Below are 19,704 nucleotides of genomic sequence, written 5' to 3'. Positions count from 1 at the left end.
TTATTGTTAACAGGGAATTTCATAATATGAAAGTTTTTTGCCCTAGCTGACGCTTATGTATGTGGGTTTGTTTATATATCTGGCATTTGACTCCATGGGCAAAATGTTACTGCCAGGTTTCATTAACACTTTACACATGCAAACATTCTTTTCAGATCCCATCCTCTATCACGTAATCAACGATTAGTACAACAGCAACTAGGATTGGACTACCTGCTTCCGGAATTTCATCCAGGTACACGTTAAGGGCAGAGTTCCTGATACTTTGCACAGCAGTTCCACCGATTCTCCAGCCCGTACTTTTTGGTCTTCTGGGAAATGAACAATCTGAGGAGGGAGAGCTGATAAAAAAAGAGGGATTCTTTTAGAGGCTAAAGTTCTCAGGAGTGCAATTTGTGGGTTCAGAGGACTCCATTCCCTCTCTCTTGCTAACCTATGTATCCCCTCAGCTGTGTTGATAAATGGTGCCCAAGACCTCAAATGTGCTGCTTTTGTCCACACGGCCCTTCTTTCCCCCCATTTTCCTCTGATGTGGGGCTGCTTCCAACACAACACTCTGCATTCGTGGAAGTTATCATGTGGGCTGTGGATATATTAAATGAGGCCAGATTGTCTATCCAGTGTTTCAAAACTACGTCTAGGATCCAGTCTTCAGATCCATTCATGAAATGTTTCAGCCTTCACAGAATGCTTGCACAATGTGTGTCCCAAGTAGGGATGCTGATAAAGTTCTTTCAAGCAAGGCTTGCAAGAGACCCCACCTCGAAGAAGAGACAAGCTTTACCAGGCCTCAAATTCTTCTCTGGTTCTGGTTAAAATCTGAGTGGAGAAGAACTGCCAGCTTTCCTGGCTGACATACATAGAATCATAGAATCATAGAATAGCAGAGTTGGAAGGGGCCTACAAGGCCATGGAGTCCAACATCGAGTCCAACATGTTGCACTGTCAGGTTTCTCCAGCCTGAGCGAAGGCTTTGCCTGCCAGGAACGGGAGCTTTAGCATCCCAAGTTCATGTGCACTGACAGTTCTGTCAGCATGTGTGCAATCGCCAGCTGCCAAAACAGCAAGTCCAGCCCAGTCTCGGAGATCCTTTGCAGGAGTCTCCAGGACTGGGCTGGCTTTTTTGGCAGCGTTGCAACAGGGGCAAAAAAAAAAAAAAAAAAAAGGGGTGGGGAGTGAACAAGGATCCCCATTGAAATGTGTTATTTATTGAGGGTGGGGCTCCTCCCTTAGTTTTAGCCCCTCCTACTTCTTAAATCTCCTCAGTAGATGTTGCAGACTAAGGAGGGTGTGTCTCTAGGGTTTTTTTTCTTCCCCAGGCCTCTGGCTTTTAGAAGAAAAAAATCCATTTCTGAGTTAGTCCAAATGGAGCTTGGGAGAGCTTGACCATCTCTAATACCGGCCATTTTTGGTGGACCATGAAAAGCTGAAGCCTTCCTGTTTTTTAGCTGCTGGAGATTGAAAAAACAGCACTTTATCAAGCATTTCTCAGGATGGCCATAATATATGGCTGATGGCTTGCTGGATCGCATGTTGACCAGCCCTGGTTTAGTATGAGGGCATTTATGCAACAGAAAGCTATTTATTGTTGGGGTTTTTTTTAGTTTTTACAATGAGAATTTGATTAGTCTTTGAATTGCTGTTCTGTGTTGTACTGTGTGGGCAAGTCAAACACTCTATAGGCAACACACCTATGAAAAAAAATAGAGGAAACTGAGAAATTCCATCAAGCTGAAACAGAAGGCCAGGAGGGAAGCAAGGCCATTGCATCGATCTGCTAAAAGACCGGTTTTGTTGGAGCTTTCCTCTAAAGAGAGAGATAAGTATAAGCTGTTCCAGTAGAACTATTGAAGAACTGACTCCTAAACTGGATTTTTTTTCTCCCCTCCCCCTTTCCTTTTGTGTCATTCCATTTAGATGGTAAGCCTGTGGGCAGGAACTCTTTTTAATTGACTGTATGTAAACTAATGCTGGCTTGTCTTGACAAGGGATTTGCCCCGGGGTGGATCCAGAGTGGCAGCAGGTCATCTATATGATGCAGCCATCTCAAACCCATCCATGGGCAAACCCCCAAAGCTCTGCTTTAAAAAAGTTGGGGATTTACCTCACCTTTTTTTTTTATCTTGGAGTGAGGCTACAGCATCTGCTGTCTGTCACCCTTGCTCCAGAGCTGCATTGGAGGCATGCCTCAGCCAATGGCGACCCCTGATTGGTCGCCCAGCCAGGACAAGGGGAGGGGGCACGGAGCCGAATGGACACTGGTCCACCTCTGTGCTGCAAAGCAAACCTCCAAAGCAAAGGTTTAAAAAATAAACAAATTGGGACCCAAGGAGGCACAGGCGGGCCAGTTCAGGGGCACCGCGCCTCCTCCAAAACAAGTTTTTTAAAAAACAAAACCTGGCACCCAAGGAGGCGCCTGGTGCACGGACGCTCCTCTTCCTCCTCTTACGCAAACCTCTCACTCGCTCCTTGGCATGGGGATAATGCGAAGGAGCGTAGATGCGGGGGTTTGGGTGCTCGCAGCGCCAAAGCACCATTGTCAAGATGAGCCCTGGGTTGAAGAATGAGGTAAAAATACTTGAAATAAATAAATGCTGTTCTGAGCCATTAACCCACATGTCACAAGTCTCAAATGAGTTTAAATGACAACGATATTGAACAAAGAGTTTTTCTGTGTCTGTTTATTGCACTTTGTATTTCTAGTAGCATATAAATCAATACCTGTCTTTGGAGAGCGTTTCTTCGTTACTGTTGCCTCACCTAATAAGGAAAACAAAACAAAACAAGCACCTGATTTGAAGAAGAATTTTGTGCTGAACACATTAAATTATGTGAATTCCTGGTGTGGTGGTGGTTATTATTATTATTATTATTATTATTATTATTATTATTATTATTATTATTATTATTATTTAGTAGATTTTACTTAAGGAAATATCGGCTCAGTAACACTTCTGTAAGTGGTGAATTGATATCCAAGAAGAAATTCCTTAGCTTGTGGAAGGGAACTGTGTGAACAAAACACCATAATGGGGTGGGACTCAGGGACAAACAAACATTATGCTGGAGCTCACAGAGAACTTCTATCATTGGGCAGATGAAAATTATGATTAATAACATTATTTTTGTAAAATCAACAACAGCCGCAGGATCCCCCTGACTTGGATCAGGGCCATAGAATGGGAATTGGGGAAATTTTAACCCTTCTCCTTCTCTCCCCAGTGTTAAGGCCCTAAACCAGACTGCATCCCTGCAGCTGCTATCGGAGGGGGAAACTTACGCAATTAAAAAAATAGGCGCACAAGTTTCCTTTCCATAGCTAAGAGCCGTTATGGGGGGGGGGGAATCTGGATCAGGACCTCTGGAGCATGAGCGGAAAGGAATAGACCCCACCCTGCACCCCATGCCATAGCTCTGATCAAAATCAGGGGCTGGGGAAGCACAGCTTCTTTTACATCAGGAGCTGCAGATATGGAGCTCCAACATAAAGTGTAGTTTTGCCCTTAGAGGAAGGTAACAAGGTCGTAGAGGCCTGAGTCACAACTATAAAAGGTATACATTACATACAGAAATAATAAGACATGATGGGGACAATTGCCCACATATCCATTGCTTTTGAATGAAATGTGGGATGTGTGCACTTTTGCAAATGTCCAATCTCAGCATTCAACTTCCTTTGGTGGCTCTGAAAAGCTATCATTCTCACTGAGACCTGCAAAAGAATTGTGTAAGTAGATGAAACTTGCTACTGGTAGCTTCCAGCTTTATGTTTGGGACAACCAATTCATTCATTCATTCATTCGTTCAGTCGTTCCTTTTCTACACCACCCACTAACCAAAGCTCTCTAGGCAGTGTACAAAAATTTAACCGCTAAAATACGACATAAACATAAACAGTATAAACTTTTAACATGGGAAAAGCTTTAATATTCAATGACTAAGACGATGCCCTTCAGCAGCCTTCCTCAACCTGATGCCTTCCAGATGCATTAGAAAGCAACTCCCATCATCTCCAGCCAGTATGACCTTGGCTGGGAATGATGGGAGTTGCAGTCCAACACATCTGGAGAGTACGAGGTTGGGGAAGGCTACTGTACAGCCACAGTGATGACTCACAATGCATAAAAGAGCCACCCATCTAAAAAACAACAACAAATAAAGTTTTCCCATGTTTGCTTTGGCGCACAATCTGGAAGCATATTTTCACCCACACACCCAAAAATACATCCCCAAGAATTTGGTTTGCCTCTGCATCTCCACTCAAGCCACTACAAGCTGTGTACTCACTCAAATCACCATGGAGAATTTTTTTGAGGGTAAGAACAGGCACTACAGGCACAGTTTTAAAATATCAACATGGGACAACTACCTATAATTTGCACTGGATTTTTCCTCTCTCTCCAGGAATATTTGATATTGGGATGATAGTCATCTGATTGGATGACTCCTAAACATTCCACTCTTCTCTCCACCAAACCTACCATCACCAGCATTAGAACATAAGAAGAGCCAGGCTGGATCAGATTAAGGGTCCATCTAGTCCAACACTCCATTCACACAGTGGCCACCAGCCACTTGGTTGGTCACTGCTAGCTCAGATCCCATCAAGTTATACTTGAAGTTGGGATTTTTTTGTCCCAATGTGCACACTACTTTACACTTGCTTACTTTGAATCACATCTGCCACTGGATGCCCATTCTCCCAGCTTGGAGAGATCCTTTTGGAACTCCTCACAATCCTTTTTTGTTTCACTCTAAATAATGTGGTGACATCAGCATACTTGGCCATTTCATGCTCACTCCTAAATCCAGGTAATTTATGAACAAGCTCAAAACTATTGGTCCCAATACCATTGGTCCCATGGGACCCTACTATTTACTTCCCTCCATTGGGAGAATTTACCATGTATTCCTACTCTCTGCTTTCTATCCTTTAACCAATTACTGCTGCTGGTTACCGTTCCTCATCTAATCGGCTTGATTTTGTAAAGCATCCAGTCTCTAATGGGAAGGAAGCTGCCTTGTATCAGGTGAGCCTACTTGGCCCAGAATGGTCTACTCTGACCATCAGTGGTTCTCTGGGGCCTTAGGCAGTGGCCTATCCCATCACCTGCTTCGAGTTCCTTGTAACTAGAGGTTCCAGGAATTGAACCAGGGACTTTGTGCAGGAAAAGTATGAGCTCAGCCCCTGAGCTATGTACCCTGCTATATGGACCATATACAGTAGGTGCATCCTCCTCAGAATGCTCTTGATTCTTATTAGGAGTAGACACTGGTGGTGTAGTGGAATTGGGGCACACAGGGACACAATACTGGGATTTTTTGATTAGCAGGGGCTATGACACCAACTTCCACCCCTGAATCCCTCAGAATTCCCTGTTTCCTCTGAGCTTAGTTGCAATCCTCCCAGTGGCTGGGCAAAAGTAAATTTTCCTAGCAATAATATTTTGTTCCTTATTATAATGGGAAATATTTTCAGAAAGCTTGAGCTTGAATGGGCAATTAAGAGCCCTTAGTTTTGCCAAAGACCTGCCCCTAGTGGAGATGAAAACTGCTAGAACTGGTTTGTTGATTTAGATCAATACAGTGCACTTTTGGACTCTCCTTGGGAGGGCGGTTATGGGGACTGTAACGATAAGTGCCTGCACCAAAATTTACCACTGGATTGTGTTGAGGACAAAGGAGGACCAATACTCCTCTGAATCAGTTAATGAATCAATTGTACATACGTTGTTTAAAAATGGGTGCAGGCTTGCAAAGCATCAAAAGACTGTCATTAAAGAGCATTGCTTTAGGCAGAAGGTATTTATACCTTTTGTGGGGAAAGGCTCCTCTTGCCACTATGGAACATTTCCCCCTACCATTTCCATGGCTCAGATGCTAAAGTCCCATAAGCAGAGATGCTCAGAAGTTACAGTGTTTGTCTCTGTCCCAGTCTCCCTCTCTTGTTTCCCTTTTCTGGCATTTTACTAAAAATAGCAACACAGAACTCCCAACTGCTCTTGCTTCTCCGTAAACAGCTCTCAGCACAGTCTGAGCCACAGTAAAACCACCAAGTGGAAAAATCTCACATAACTGCACCAAAGGATGGAGACCCTCAAGGCAAAGCCTGCATCCACAAGTCCTTCTGTAGTTATGTTCCACTCAGAGCTGTTTCACACAGGAAAAACTTCATATATGGGTATCACTCCTGTGTGGCAAAGTGTGTGCTCCGGGGTATATGTTGCTATATGTACAATGCTGCCAGTGCCAGAACCTAGCTAACGTGAAGCTCCAATCATGTGTTAATAAAACACCAGAATAGTGGGGTCCTTGCCAAAAGGAGTTACAATCAGTTTAAAAAGACAACGGTAATGGCCAGGACAGGAAATGGGTGGATGGTCGTCCCTGCCGGCTTACTACATTTCCCTGTACATTGGAATCCTATACGTGTCTATTCAGAAGTTGGTACCACTGAATTCAATGAGGCATACTCCCAGGTAAGTGAATATAGGGTTACAGCCTTCACCACGATCTTATACATGTCTATTCAGACGTAAGTTCCATTGAGTTCAATGGAACTTATCCTCGGGTTATTGTAACTAATCCTATATTAACAGTGGCACAATGCAAACGTATAGGTATGACTTGTACCATAACCCAGACTACAGGCCTTTCTGCTCCTACTCAAATGTACCACAAATGCTTGCTATATATAGTGCCACAGTAAATAAAAGTTGGGGTATCAATATTTCTCAGGTCAGTTCAGGTAGTGCTTCCTAAAAAGGATTTCTCTACCTTCCTGACATATTTTTTGCTCTCAGCAGATCTAGTGCCACAAGGAGAGCATCGAACCATCCAATAATTACTGCTGACTGGTAAGTGCAAGTAAAGTTTTGAAGAGCTAACTGCAAGTTACAGGCCAATGCCCATATTAAACCTCTGCTGGTGTGTGTGTGTGTGTGTGTGTGTGTGTGTGTGTGTGTGTGTGTGTGTGTGTTTTAAAGAAAAGCAGCTTTTGGAGGGAGAAATTTAGAACAAAAAAAGCAGTGTAGGGGAGGCAAAGATATGCGTAGCCCATTCCTGCCTGCTCCATATCACCTCTAACTAACTCCCCTTTACTCCGTGCTATCAAGAATCCACGTGAGCCAAGACAGGCATCCATAGTTATCATCTACCTGCTCCAGCTTCTTTCAAAAGCTGAGACATCCAAGCTGCCTGAGTCAGCAGAACGTTCATGGGATGCCAAACATGCAAAAATCTCCCACAACATAACTGGGTGGTGGGGGATGGGGACAGATAAAAATAAATTTTATAGGGGGAACATATTTTTAGCATGAAAAAGAAAGTAACTGAAGGTCCTGTCTCCTTACTGAAATCATCAGGAATTGTACCAATGTGTTCAAGCACCAGGACTAGAGAGATATTATTCTTGTTCTCTTATTCTTCTCTAACCTTTAGAGGTTCCTTCCAAAGCAGCACCGGCCATTGTTAATGACTTCAGCAGCAGGAGTCCCCTCCTTGCACAATATGCCACACTGTAAAGCTTTTCAAAACAGAAGCTTATAGCTAAGCTCCTAAAGCTCTACACTTAGGCTCTTTAACAAGCAGCTTGATATTTTAAAATGCTCACCATTTAGCAACTCAAACATCAGCTGTACTCACTGGACAGCCCATACTTTAGGTGACATCAAGCCTGGCTTTAGAAAACAGAAATTTAAGGGAACTCCAGCTGAAGATACTGCTTCCATTTTCAGGTTGTAGGGACTGTTCATATATTTATGTGCTGCTGAATGTCGTGGACCACTTGACAACAGCGGCCACTCTGCATCGGGTATTGTTGTGGCATCTTTATAATGAGAGCTGGGTTAAGGCCTCACGTAAACCTTGATCAACAGCCAAGATTTTGTGTTTCCCACGTGCCGCCCTATCCCAGTCCACCACACCCAATCACCCATACCCTCTTAGAGCAACACCCACCATCTTGAATACATCCATTTATCTGCACGACAGAAGGACAGGACTTCACATAGGCCTTCCAACCAAATTAGCTGAGGGATTTTCTAGGATTCCCCCATTGCTTCTGTTCTCCTCCCATGCTACCCTAATAAGACAACATAAATCTGTATCTTAGCAGTCAAAGGACCTGTTCAGATAAAATGCTAAGCCATGGTTAGGCTGCCAACCCTTTTGCAAATGGTTAGTGTGTGTGTTTAAACTGTGATTATGTAGCCACCATGGTTAGGAATGGTTCACATGACATGCTAAGACATGGTTCACATGACACACTAAGCCATGTTTAACTCAAAATGCTTAACCACCGTGGCTTAGCGTGTTGTCTGAACAGGGTCAGTGTTTGCAACTGACTTAGTAATCTAGTAACCCTGGTTCCAAGAATAAAAATGCAACCTGGCCTACTGGGAATGGGCATGTCTAAGTTGAACCCTGCTAGGTTCCATATGTTTGATCAGCCAAAGTTGGATATATGTCTGTGTCAGTGCTTCATGAATTTTGTTCACTTCTGTGATGGTGCATAAGACTACAAAGGGAAGAGCATTGAATATGCTTGCTTAAATTTTAGAGTGATCGTGGTTCTGTATAGCAAAGGGATACTGAATACCTTTCAAGAAACATCCATGAAAAGCCTCAAAACACAGAGAGAAATGTGTTACATAAGCTGTTGATAGCTTATTAGCCTTTAAATATGCAATATATGGCCTTCAATTACGCTCTTGTGCCAGATCCAGCCTGCAAATTTTGTTTTGGAACCGTTGTTCTCCTCATTAGTCTATAATACTAAATGCTAATAAGGCACACTATGCATTATAACCATTTCTTAAAAGCAAGAAAGTCTCCAGGACTCTTAAACTGCAGGTTTATATATCTATTATATTTCAGAAGTTGCCTAGGATTGCCACCTTTAGCTCCAGATTTTCCTGAACATTTGCTAAGAAAGAGAGAGAGATCCTGGTCATGATCCAGGTCCTACTTCCTATCCCTGCACAGAGAGGGAGTATTCAGACTCCAGGGGAAGGAGTATTTGGGGATGGAAGGAGAAGGTGGAACAGGGAAGCTGGAACAGGGAGGTTTGAGCATGTAACACCGATTCTGGCCCGCTTGCATTGGCTGCCTATATGTTTCCGAGCCCAATTCAAGGTGCTGGTCTTAACCTATAAAGCCCTACATGGCTTGGGACCACAATACCTGATGGAACGCCTCTCCCGACATGAACCTACCCGTACACTGCGCTCAACATCTAAGGTCCTCCTCCGAGTGCCTACTCCAAGGGAAGCTCGGAGGATGGCAACAAGGGAGAGGGCCTTTTCAGTGGTGGCCCCCCGACTGTGGAATGATCTCCCCGATGAGGCTCGCCTGGCGCCAACATTGTTATCTTTTCGGCGCCAGGTCAAGACTTTTCTCTTCTCCCAGACATTTTTAACAGCATTTTAACAGCATTTAACAACGTTAAGTTTGTTTTTAATGGACCCCACAATTGTTGTTTTTAAATGGATACTGTTGTTTTTATACTGTTTTTATGTGTGTGTGTGTGTGTGTGTGTGTGTGTGTGTGTTTTTAAATTGTATACTTTTAATGTTTACTATTTTTAAATGTTGTAAACCGCCCAGAGAGCTTCGGCTGTGGGGCGGTATATAAATGTAATTAAATAAATAAATAAATAAATAAGGTTGGGGGGGGAACAAGAATTGGTTAATGCAGGATGCTCCTTTGCCTTGCCTGAAGTCAGTGGCAGAAGAGAGCTGCCTGAACTCTCAACAGTTTTCTCCACCTCTTCATCCTTCTCTGCTGTCAAACACACAGCCACCCAGGGCTTGTGCTGAAATGGTTATCTCCCTCTCACTGACCTAAGACCTAGGGCACTCCAAGCAAAACAGCATAAACTTGAGGCGTGGCAGAACCAAGTGGCAACAGAAAGGGATGGGGGGGGGAAACATTGTCCTAGGTTCCAAAGAGGAGTGGATCAGACATGCTGCACCAAGTAAAAGCAGGGCTGACATAAGAACGTAAAGAAACACAATCCTGGATCAGACCAATGGGATATCTAGCCCAGCATTCTGTTCACACAATGGCCAACCAGATGCCTGTGGGAAGCCCACAAGTAGGACATGAGTCCAACAGCACCCTCCCGCTCATGTTCCCCAGCAATCAGCACCCAGCTTCCTTGGGTCCAAAGCACTCCAGCAGGGCCCACACTGACATCTCTCCTGGACGCCATGCAGCATCTGCTGGGTCTGGGAGCCACCTGCCGTTTAAAAGTTCTCACAATTATCCTGAACACTGCTATTATGTCAGCCATTCGAAGGCACTGTGTGCAATTCAAAATGGTGGCTGGGGGCCATTGACATAGGTCCTTACAGTCCCTTGAAGCCTTGAGGTCCCCAAGTCAAATGCGTGGTGAGCCTCTAGAGGGCATCACTATCCTAGCCAATCCGCTTCCCATTGCTAATCATCCTCAACTTCTTGCTAACTATATCTAAAGCTGTCTATTGGACACAGATACTGTCTCAGTGAAAAATGAACCGATGGCAATCCTATGGTTGCCATATGCTTCATAAGCTTGGGCAGCACAACTGAAAATTGTAAGGAGTCATTTAAGGGTAATATTGAGACTGCAACAATAAGGAATGGAAAATAAATATGAAGTGATATGAAGCAATTCATAGTCTGTATTAGTGTTTCCCAACCGTCCAGATGCTTCTGACTACAACTCCCAGCATTCCTGACCATTGCCAATACTGGCTGGGGCTGTATAAAGCAGTAACACCTTTTCTTTTGCCAGATACATTGTTTTCTAAAGGCTAGACTAGAAAACAATGTATCTGGCAAAAGAAAAGGTGTTACTGCAACTGCAAAAAACAAAAACAAAAACACCCCTATTTGGTACTTACAATGCACAGATAAGCTTTCATGATCTACTTCTATACGCAGCAATCAATAACAATCACCCTTTCCTTCTGTCTGTCCCCAGATAGCCATGCAGAAAATAAACATAAAGCCCTCATGGAAAATCCTGCTCTTTGCCAGTATTAACTCAGTCACAGCTTGTGTCCGGATGGCATAAACTATACAGCATAATAACCTGGCTGAGACTCAAGTAACATACCTAGCATAAGCTTAACTGGGTGCCAAGGAAGAATGGCTTGTACACTAGAACATTTTCCCTATTGCTTTCCCGCATACTATGGCAACTGGATTTCCACTTGTACACTGACAACTTGAACAAACTATCTTCATATAAGGACAAATCCTACATACACGCCCTACGGGGAAGACAAAGCGTGATTTGTATGCCAGTGGGTGGGTTTTGAAGAACAGCCCCATCTCAGGGTGCTCTTCTTAAACAGGGAATCTGCACAGTGCTTGAAATTAAGTGTAAGAAGAGTCTACCCAAGGCCATAGGCAAGGGCAAGCTATCTCACAGACGTTCCTGGCTCCTTCCCTAAATTTGCAGTTGTCTTTTCTTTTTCTTTTTCACTAAGTCTTCAAACCTCTTACTTACAGAGCATTAGGCAGAATTGCCTACAATGGCTTGCTAAGCAGTAAACCTGCTCAGAATATTCTGGCCAATGAATGCCAATACAATGGAAAGATTCAAAAGCCCTGGAGCACTGGACACTTGGTTTTCTTAATTTTATCAAAATATTTTAAAGCAATATTTAATCAACTAAATGCATTTTGATTATTTAGATTGCTATATCAAGGTGCTGTTTTGTGCTCTTCTCTGCGTGCCCCAAATTTCTGGCAATAATATGCAGATAGCCCAAATGATCACATACCTAGGGGATGAAGATTGGGAAGGGGAAAAAGGCATTTTGAACATTTCAAATGCTACCCAGATGGTTTAGGGCTGATTTCTTTCCCTCCAATTATTTTTAAGCATCTTTTTTCTTTTCTTTTTTACCATCCTCTCTTTCTTTCAGGGACCCAAACAAGTATATGTAAAAAAAATAGTCTTAAAATGAGGTGTATTCTCCATACTGGAGACTAGAATTCTGCTAATGGTATAAGGATCAAATTACTAGTTCAAGAGCAAGTGTTTTCCATCTCTCATTGGAGAAAAATAACGAAAAAGTGCCCATTGCTAAATCCTTCTTGTCTTCTATAGTCCTGACATCAGATATAAAATTGATATAGTATAAAAATACATGTTCAGAAAAATGAAAGGCAAAAGTTCTGTGGTGGAGTCCTGGCTACACGTTGTTCTGGTCTTCCAAATTTGAGCTGGGAAAAAGCAACGTGTGATGTGGCAGGATCTAGCAGGATCTAGAACTCTGGAAGAAAGAGGTGATACTGTGCTGAATGCTGCTCCCATTAAACCACATAAAGAGTGAATGAGCATTCACCACTAACCCCCACTGCTCAATAGGAAGCAGGCAGAGGCAGTAGTGCACATGTTTTGGAGGGTTTTTATAATTAGAACTTGGAAGAACTGTTCGTTCTCTCACAGGGAAATGGAAAATAAATTAAAGCAATTTATGGATTTCGTTACATACCATCCAACAGAGAAATTTTATATCAGAGAGTGACATTTATATGAAACGGCTCCTGTAGACTTCACTCCTTTATCTGGATAGGATTTTGTTTACTGTGGAGTAATGAAAATGATGAAGAGCTTTGGACAAATTTATTCTCATATACTAGTGCAACAGTGCTACAATTTTCTATTCCTTTCAAGAAAGAAGAGGTGATGTTGGCATTCAAGCTTAGCTGAATATGCCCGCCCCCTTCAAGATGCTGACAGACCAGTAGCAATCCACTGAGAGGAGAAGGAAACATCTGATGTTCAGGATTTAATAAAGCACTTAATTTATTGTTTATATATGGGGTGCTTAATAGTAAAAAAAAAAGAAAAGAAAAATCTAACCACAAATTAATATTTTTCAAAATTAAGATTAATTTCCCCTTCTGTGGTGTAGGCCTAAAAACCTTTTCCCATTTATTTCAGAAATGATATGTTTAGAATGGAAGTTTTTACATGAAATATACCATTATTCTACTTTCAGAGATCTTATCATATGGGATACATCTTGCCCACCTAAAATATATATTTTACCCTTCTGTGGGTCCCCAGATATTTTTTTTCTGGTGCTGCCACTCAGGGAGATATCGGCAAATTTCAAAGGCTGGGTGAAATTTAAGAAAAACTTTTGGGTAGGGTTTGGCTTACCTTTAAAAATGTGGTGGCCAAAGTTTAAAAAATCTTTTTCTTAAACAAGAAAAACTAACATTCATGTCACTTTATACAACAACTTGACTGTCCCCATCATGCCAAATAGGAATGGCTGCATGTTATAATGTAGCATTATTCCCATAAGGCATTCTGGCAGTGTTCCTTTTGAAATTTGGGACAAAGTGCACAATGGGAGTGGTACTATGTCATGATGTGGCTTTATCCTCATGAAGTGTTCAGTTTCAATAAGCATTTTTGCTTGCTAAAAAACCCCAAACATGGCCACCTCAACTAGGAATTTCTTCCATTTTATATTAAGGGCACAATCCTATGCATGTTTAGATGGAAAAGATGTCTACAATTCCCTGCATTGCCCCCTGGGAGTTATAGGATGTTTTTCCATCTAAACACGCATAGGATTGTACTCCAATCTTCATGCAGCATTTTCAACCCCCTTCCAAAAGTACCGATAATTTCTGGGCCAAATACTTTTCTTAGAATTTATATCCTAGTTAGTTCTTTTCTTTGATTCGATATCCCAGTTAATGTTGGGCCAAACTATTCGGCCCAGCATTAACTGGGATATCAAATCTAAGAAAACAGCAAAAGGAGATTTCCGCAGATCTTGTTCTGGACAGTGTCAGTGGTGACATTAACAACGCTCCACAGGAGGACAGAATAACCTAGCCAAGACATTGTTTGACAGAACATTAGACAGGTTTCATGCAGTAGCAGGCATGAAGATTTGTTTCTTTAAGGATTTGATATACCACAAAACGTTCTTTCAATTGTTGGAAGACAGACAGAGAGAAAGAAAGAGAAACAGTACGACACAGTAAAGTCTTTGGAACAGTTGGAAGTGTTTTTTAATGAGCACAAAGAGAGATGTGTTTCCTCTGTGACTTAATATTTGAGGAGTTTTCAAACGTTACTTTAGTAAACCTCCCTAAGAAAATGAGTAGAGGAAATATAACAGAACACTTAGTGGAAGAAATCATTGGCAGCGAAATGGCATGGTGGCGGGTATCAGAGAGTGCGACAGGTGGGGGACATCAGTTAAGGAGAAGAGTTAAAAAGAAGACAAGAGTTAGTGGATGGTGAGATGAAAGGCTGGTGGTCAAGAATGCTGTCAAAGAGGGAAGCCAGTTTGTTTATTAGATTGAACCATTATTTATTATTTTGCATCAAATGACTACTGGTGCTGGATATATGCTTCTTATTTTAACGACTTGTGTTCTCATCTGAGAGGATTCTAAGGTTAGCATAACTCACCCCACATGCTGGCTTTGACTTACACAGCCCCGCCTATAAACCAGGGAAGCCTACTGCTCTCTGCAAATTAGTAGGTGATGCCAGCAGGTTCTTTGGGGAAGTATTGGGAAAGTCTGGACTCAGTGGACAGGCCGAGTGATTTGCCCCAATGTCCTCTACGGGCCAGGGCCTTGAAGAGGACCCCTAGAGCAGGGCTGCCAAACCTCAGGCTGAGGGGCCAAATTCCCCCAGCCCTCCAAGGCTCCCCAGATGGTCACACCCACTTTCTTTGGCATCACCACCTTTTCCCAATAGTTTCGGGGTTCCCTGGCTTCGATGTAGTTTTTTCTCCCATTCTAAAAGGTTGCCATGCGTCTCCTAAGGCTTACTACTGGCAGGAAGAGCTTTAAGCTAAGATATGCTGGTGGGTTTTTTTATTTTGGTCCTGCCCCTTTTGCCCCGCCCATTACTGGAATCTGGCAAAACCTTCTCCGAAAAAGATTTCAGCCCTTGGACTCAGAGAGGTTCTGCATTCCTGTCCTGTTCAAAGAAAAAGAAGTAACATTTCACACAGTAAACTCTTTGAAACCATTTGGAGCATTTTTCAATGAGTAGAGGCAGGAAGTGTTTTCTCTGTGACAATATTTGAGGCTTTTCATATACTGCTTTAGTAAACCTTCTTAAGAAAATTATTTGGGGAAGCCTAGAAATTAAAACAATCATATAATTAGTATAATGATTATTTACTGAAACTAGTGAAACGCAAAATGGGAGGTGAGTTTAAAAATTATCCCTTGGAAAAATAAATGCAAATCTAAAATTCGCAGATAGATTTAGAATGGTGGAACTGTAGATAAGAACTTTAGTACTTTAGTATCCTTGATTTCAAAAACATTCTTCCTTGTTCTTTCTTCAATGGTTCCTTTTCTGTTTATCATACTTCTTTCTGCCATCACCCTCCTTCTTATTTCTGGCTCTATGCATTTGCCTCTAGAAATATCTCCCCAAGCTCAGAAGTGAAGCCTGATCCTTTGCAAGCTACAAATATAACATAAAGAAAGCGATATAGGATACTGAGAGAACTATAGTAGATGTGGTGAAACGGTTGTGTTTCCATCTAGGTATATTCTGGTCCACAAAACCTAATCTCCATGATACATTCACAAGGAGAAGAACTTCAAGAAAAATGGCCACGTCACAACTGGGTCACATTTGCACCCTTTTGTGGAACAGCTAAGCAAATTACATAAAGTTCTAGAAAGCTTTGCTGCTTTTCATCCGAGATGAAGGCACTAAACTCTACTCACTCTGGCAAGAGTGAGCAAGAGCCACCAAAGGAATTTTTAAAAAGTCCCTAAGAGAAGTATCAGCAGTAGACAGCTCAGACAATCTCTTGGAGAGGTGAGGAGCTGTTTGTATGAGAAGTTCCTAACTTAGCGGTAAAGGGAAAGGACCTAGAAGGTGATGAGTCAAGGCAGAGTAGAGCTGTGGGAAGTTGCATTGTATGGTTAGTTAACAGTTACTCAGGTTGTGGAAGGTAGAGGTTTGGTTAAAACCTCAAGGTCAGCACTCCTTGAGAAAGCTTCTTCCACTAAATGAAGCCAACACTGAGACAATGTTTGTTTATGTATTCACTGTAAGCCCTTCCCACAGCCCATGTGATTGGTAGCCAGTGGTGTAATGGTAAATTTTAAAGTGCAGGCACCCCATAGCCATGCACCGAAGGGGAGCAACAAACCACACAAACTAGTTCTAGCAGTTTTCATCTCCACAAGAGCAGGTCTTTTGTAAAGCTAATTGGTCTTAATTGCCCATTCAAGACCAGGCCATTCCAAAATATGATGCATTACAACAGCAAACAATATATTGCTGAGAACATCCATTTCCCTCCCCTACTCCAAGAACTGCAGCTAAGCTCAGAGGGAACAGGGAATTCTGACAGCTGGGGGTGGCAGATGATTTCAGGGTCCCTACTAATCAAAAGGTCCTGGCGCCACATCCCTGTGAACCTTGGTTCCACTACACCATTGTTGGTAACAGTCCTAAGCTAGCCCTACCCTTGGACTGGGCAGAGGGGTGGTGGAGAAGAGGGATTACAGAAAGTAGATAAAAGGGACTCTGACTAAACTTTAACACAATTGAGCTTCCTCAGGACTAGTTAGACAAGCTTAGGGAATTCATAGCTCCCTTAGCTTCCAAACCCTGTAGGTCGGTTGAGAGACTACAGAAGTTCCTTGGAGCCCTGAGGGTTTTTACACAATTCCTTCTGACGCTCCTGTACTGGGATGAAAAATAGATGCAATTTCAAAGGGTTGAGGGGGCGGGGGGACCTGAAAACACACCGAAAAACATTTTGACAACAGCAAAAGTGAAAACGAAACGAAACAGATGATTCAGGCTTAGTTCTACTACTAACCACAATGTGTGAACAAACCTTCAGCGGCTTCATCTGGGTTTTGCCAGGAGCATTGGAAAGAAGTTTTCATGCAACAATTTGAACTGCATGAAAAAAATATGGAGAAAGCAGGCTGCAAAATGAGCTTTTCTGTTTATACCATCTCCAGAAAGACATAACTTCAGGGTTTTTAGTAGCAAGACTGAATAAATATTATTGAATCCATCTCAGTATGAAATTCTTCACATCATATAAACCTAAAGCATAATTTTAATAACATTTATTTCAATTTGAATATGAATGCCCATAAAACAGGGCAATCAAGTTATTTTTACTTAATTAAAGTGTATTTACTATTAGTTTTCATAAAGGTGCAGGTCAAATGAACTTCAGTCAAGACAAGCACCATCAAAGTAAAACAAAACCCTGGGCCCATTCAGAAGACACCTTAAACCATGGCTTTAACCACGGTAGTTAAGCCAGAAAGCCAGGCTGTGTTCAGAAGACACCTTAAACCACAGCTTTAGCCACAGCGAATAAGGCTTTTTGCTTGTTCACCATGGTTAAAGCAGTGGTTTAAGGTGTCTTCTGAACGGGGCCACTGCAAAATTCTTTGGAAGTTCTGTAAAACAACACCTTTAGAGAGCAGGGTGGGGAAGAGGAGACAGGAAAAAGGAAAAATTAATCTCTGCAGCATTTTTGAATGTTGACAGAGAGGTCAACAACTAGTAGGAAAATCAGTTCTTTTGATATCAAATATATACATCAGGATCCTTCTAAGCACCATTTAGGCTCCTGACTAAGTCTTATCAAACTGGATAGCTAATCGGGAAACCCAATGAGCACTGAAATCTACAGCCAATGCATTACTAACATGTCATTGGTGCATCTTCCATAACAACCCAAACATTTCTTAGTTTGTATTTCACTATTTAGCAAATGGTACACTTGCATCTAACCTGACTGTGTCTAAATGGCTGTTCTATTTTACCTGACCCAATATTTACAATGGATTTGTTTACTACCATTATATTTCTTTCTTTATCTTTTCTTTTCTTTAAAAAAATCAATATAGTTGGCCATTGCTAATATAAAAATGAGCTTAGGGGGTTCTCTTCTCTCCCCCATCCCCTGCTTTTGAGAGACAGCAGAATGACCACTTCCTTGCTAATTCTCAGCCAAGTTTGATGATCCCATAGTGAAATATTGACTTCCGTTCTGAACAGAGTGCAAGATATGCAAGGGAACAGCAGCAAGAACACAGTTGTGTACAGCAGCTAACTAGAATTCCCCTCTCTCTTTTATTCAGACACAGGGGTAGCGTTACTATTTTGACGCTAATATTACATGGAATAAAAAACATTTCCATTGATCTTAACTGGATTTTGTAAAAAAAAAGAAAAAGGTAAAAAATGCTACGTAAGTCTTGTTCACACAGCCACGGATTCTGGAGTTGCTTCGAGAGCCTGATTTAGTCTTGTTATTCCAGATTAAATACATAATGTCTGACTGATTTAATAACCAACGTAAGGTGCAATCCTATGCATGTTTAGACAGAAAAAAAGTCCTACTGCAAGTTGTAGGACTGTTTCTGTCTAAATATCTATAGGATCGCAACATTAGGTTTTTTAACTCTGATTCCTGGCAGCAATCCTAGAGCCACAGCTGCTCTTAGCAGGAAGGAGAGTGGCTTCTTTCAGTCACAAAAAGCCCCAGGCAAGGGTCACACTATCAGAGTTGGTGCTAGTCTCCCATATCATCCAGTATTCAGGAACAAATGGACTGAAGACTGTTGTACCTTTTAAGATGAAACTTCTAAATGGCTATCCTATCCTAAAAGCGAGCAAAAGACTAAAAGACTATCCTAAAAGAGGGCAAATTGGACCAATTCATCTAGTAACATTTTCTTATATGGAAAGACTAATAACTTATTAAATAGGGAATATAAAACACAATGTGTAAATAGCTGTAAGAATATTTGCTTTTTATATATGAAGCATCTTCCTGAGGCGCATTCAGGAACCAAAACAGATACTGATGCAGCAATTCATACATTACTTTTTGCATGTTTCCCCCATGTAAGCGTTTATCTCTTGATCAGAAAAAAAAGTCACTTATGAATGTGGCTTGCAAATTCAACATATGAATTTGGTTTGCAACATAGTGGCAAACTGAAAAAAGGGAAAGCCATCACAAAAGTTATCTTGCTATGCCATAGTTGGAAACAGGAATTGTGTGCAATGGCCAAGAGTCCACACAGTGCATTATATTGTCAATGGAATTCACATGCTAGTGCACATTCCCATCCACAATTAGCAGAACTCATCAACATATATGTGCTGGCCTATAGTTATAACAAACATCCAATTGTATAACTGGAGAAGAATGCACCTGCTGCATGAACAGCAGTGGTCCAGGAAATGACATTCAAGATAGAGGGGGCTGGATCCAGAGTGCCTGTGAATGGAGTTCTACTCATGGAATGCTCCTGCTGGAGGAAGGAGGGGCAATTTTTTCCTCCTTCCTTCTGAAGCCCCTTGGGGTCCCTGAAAAGTTGCTCCAAATGGCTGGGAAATCGTTGAGAACAGCAAAAGAGGTGGCACTGGGGGCTACAGGGGGAAACAGGAGAAAATCGGCTTCCTCTAGCGGGAGCCTCTGCTGCATCTCAGTCCCTTTCGTGAATGGAAGGAACCCTTTTGTTTGCAGAAAGGACACCTTGGATCCAATACCATCCGTAGATTTTCTGTGAATATCTGACTGTGGTGGGAAGCAATTGAGGAGGGACCCTCTATCAAAATAAAGGAATTGATTTTATACATCTGAACACCTGAGACAATTTTGTTGACAGTATCTCCTGCATAAACAGTGAACTAAACTAGAACAAAACACT

The 19,704-nt window shown here is 42.0% G+C and overlaps 1 protein-coding gene across 2 annotated transcripts in view; it reads right to left on the bottom strand.

Moving 5' to 3' along the window:
- The window catches only part of MYLK (myosin light chain kinase), a 226,823-nt gene that overhangs the window by 40,671 nt on the left and 166,448 nt on the right, over nucleotides 1-19,704 (bottom strand). The window contains exons 18-19 of one of the 2 annotated variants that reach the window (XM_063116671.1): nucleotides 2,722-2,760; nucleotides 214-341 (exon numbers count right to left, since the gene is read on the bottom strand). In XM_063116671.1, the coding sequence (XP_062972741.1) occupies nucleotides 214-341; nucleotides 2,722-2,760 (167 nt within the window). The remainder of the gene's footprint in view (nucleotides 1-213; nucleotides 342-2,721; nucleotides 2,761-19,704) is intronic. The other variant, XM_063116672.1, reaches the window with a different exon arrangement.

Source organism: Elgaria multicarinata, chromosome 2 (assembly GCF_023053635.1).
Source record: "Elgaria multicarinata webbii isolate HBS135686 ecotype San Diego chromosome 2, rElgMul1.1.pri, whole genome shotgun sequence".
Lineage (NCBI taxonomy): Eukaryota > Metazoa > Chordata > Lepidosauria > Squamata > Anguidae > Elgaria > Elgaria multicarinata.
Note: the sequence above shows the minus strand (reverse complement) of the source record. Positions and strands in the feature narration are given on the sequence as shown.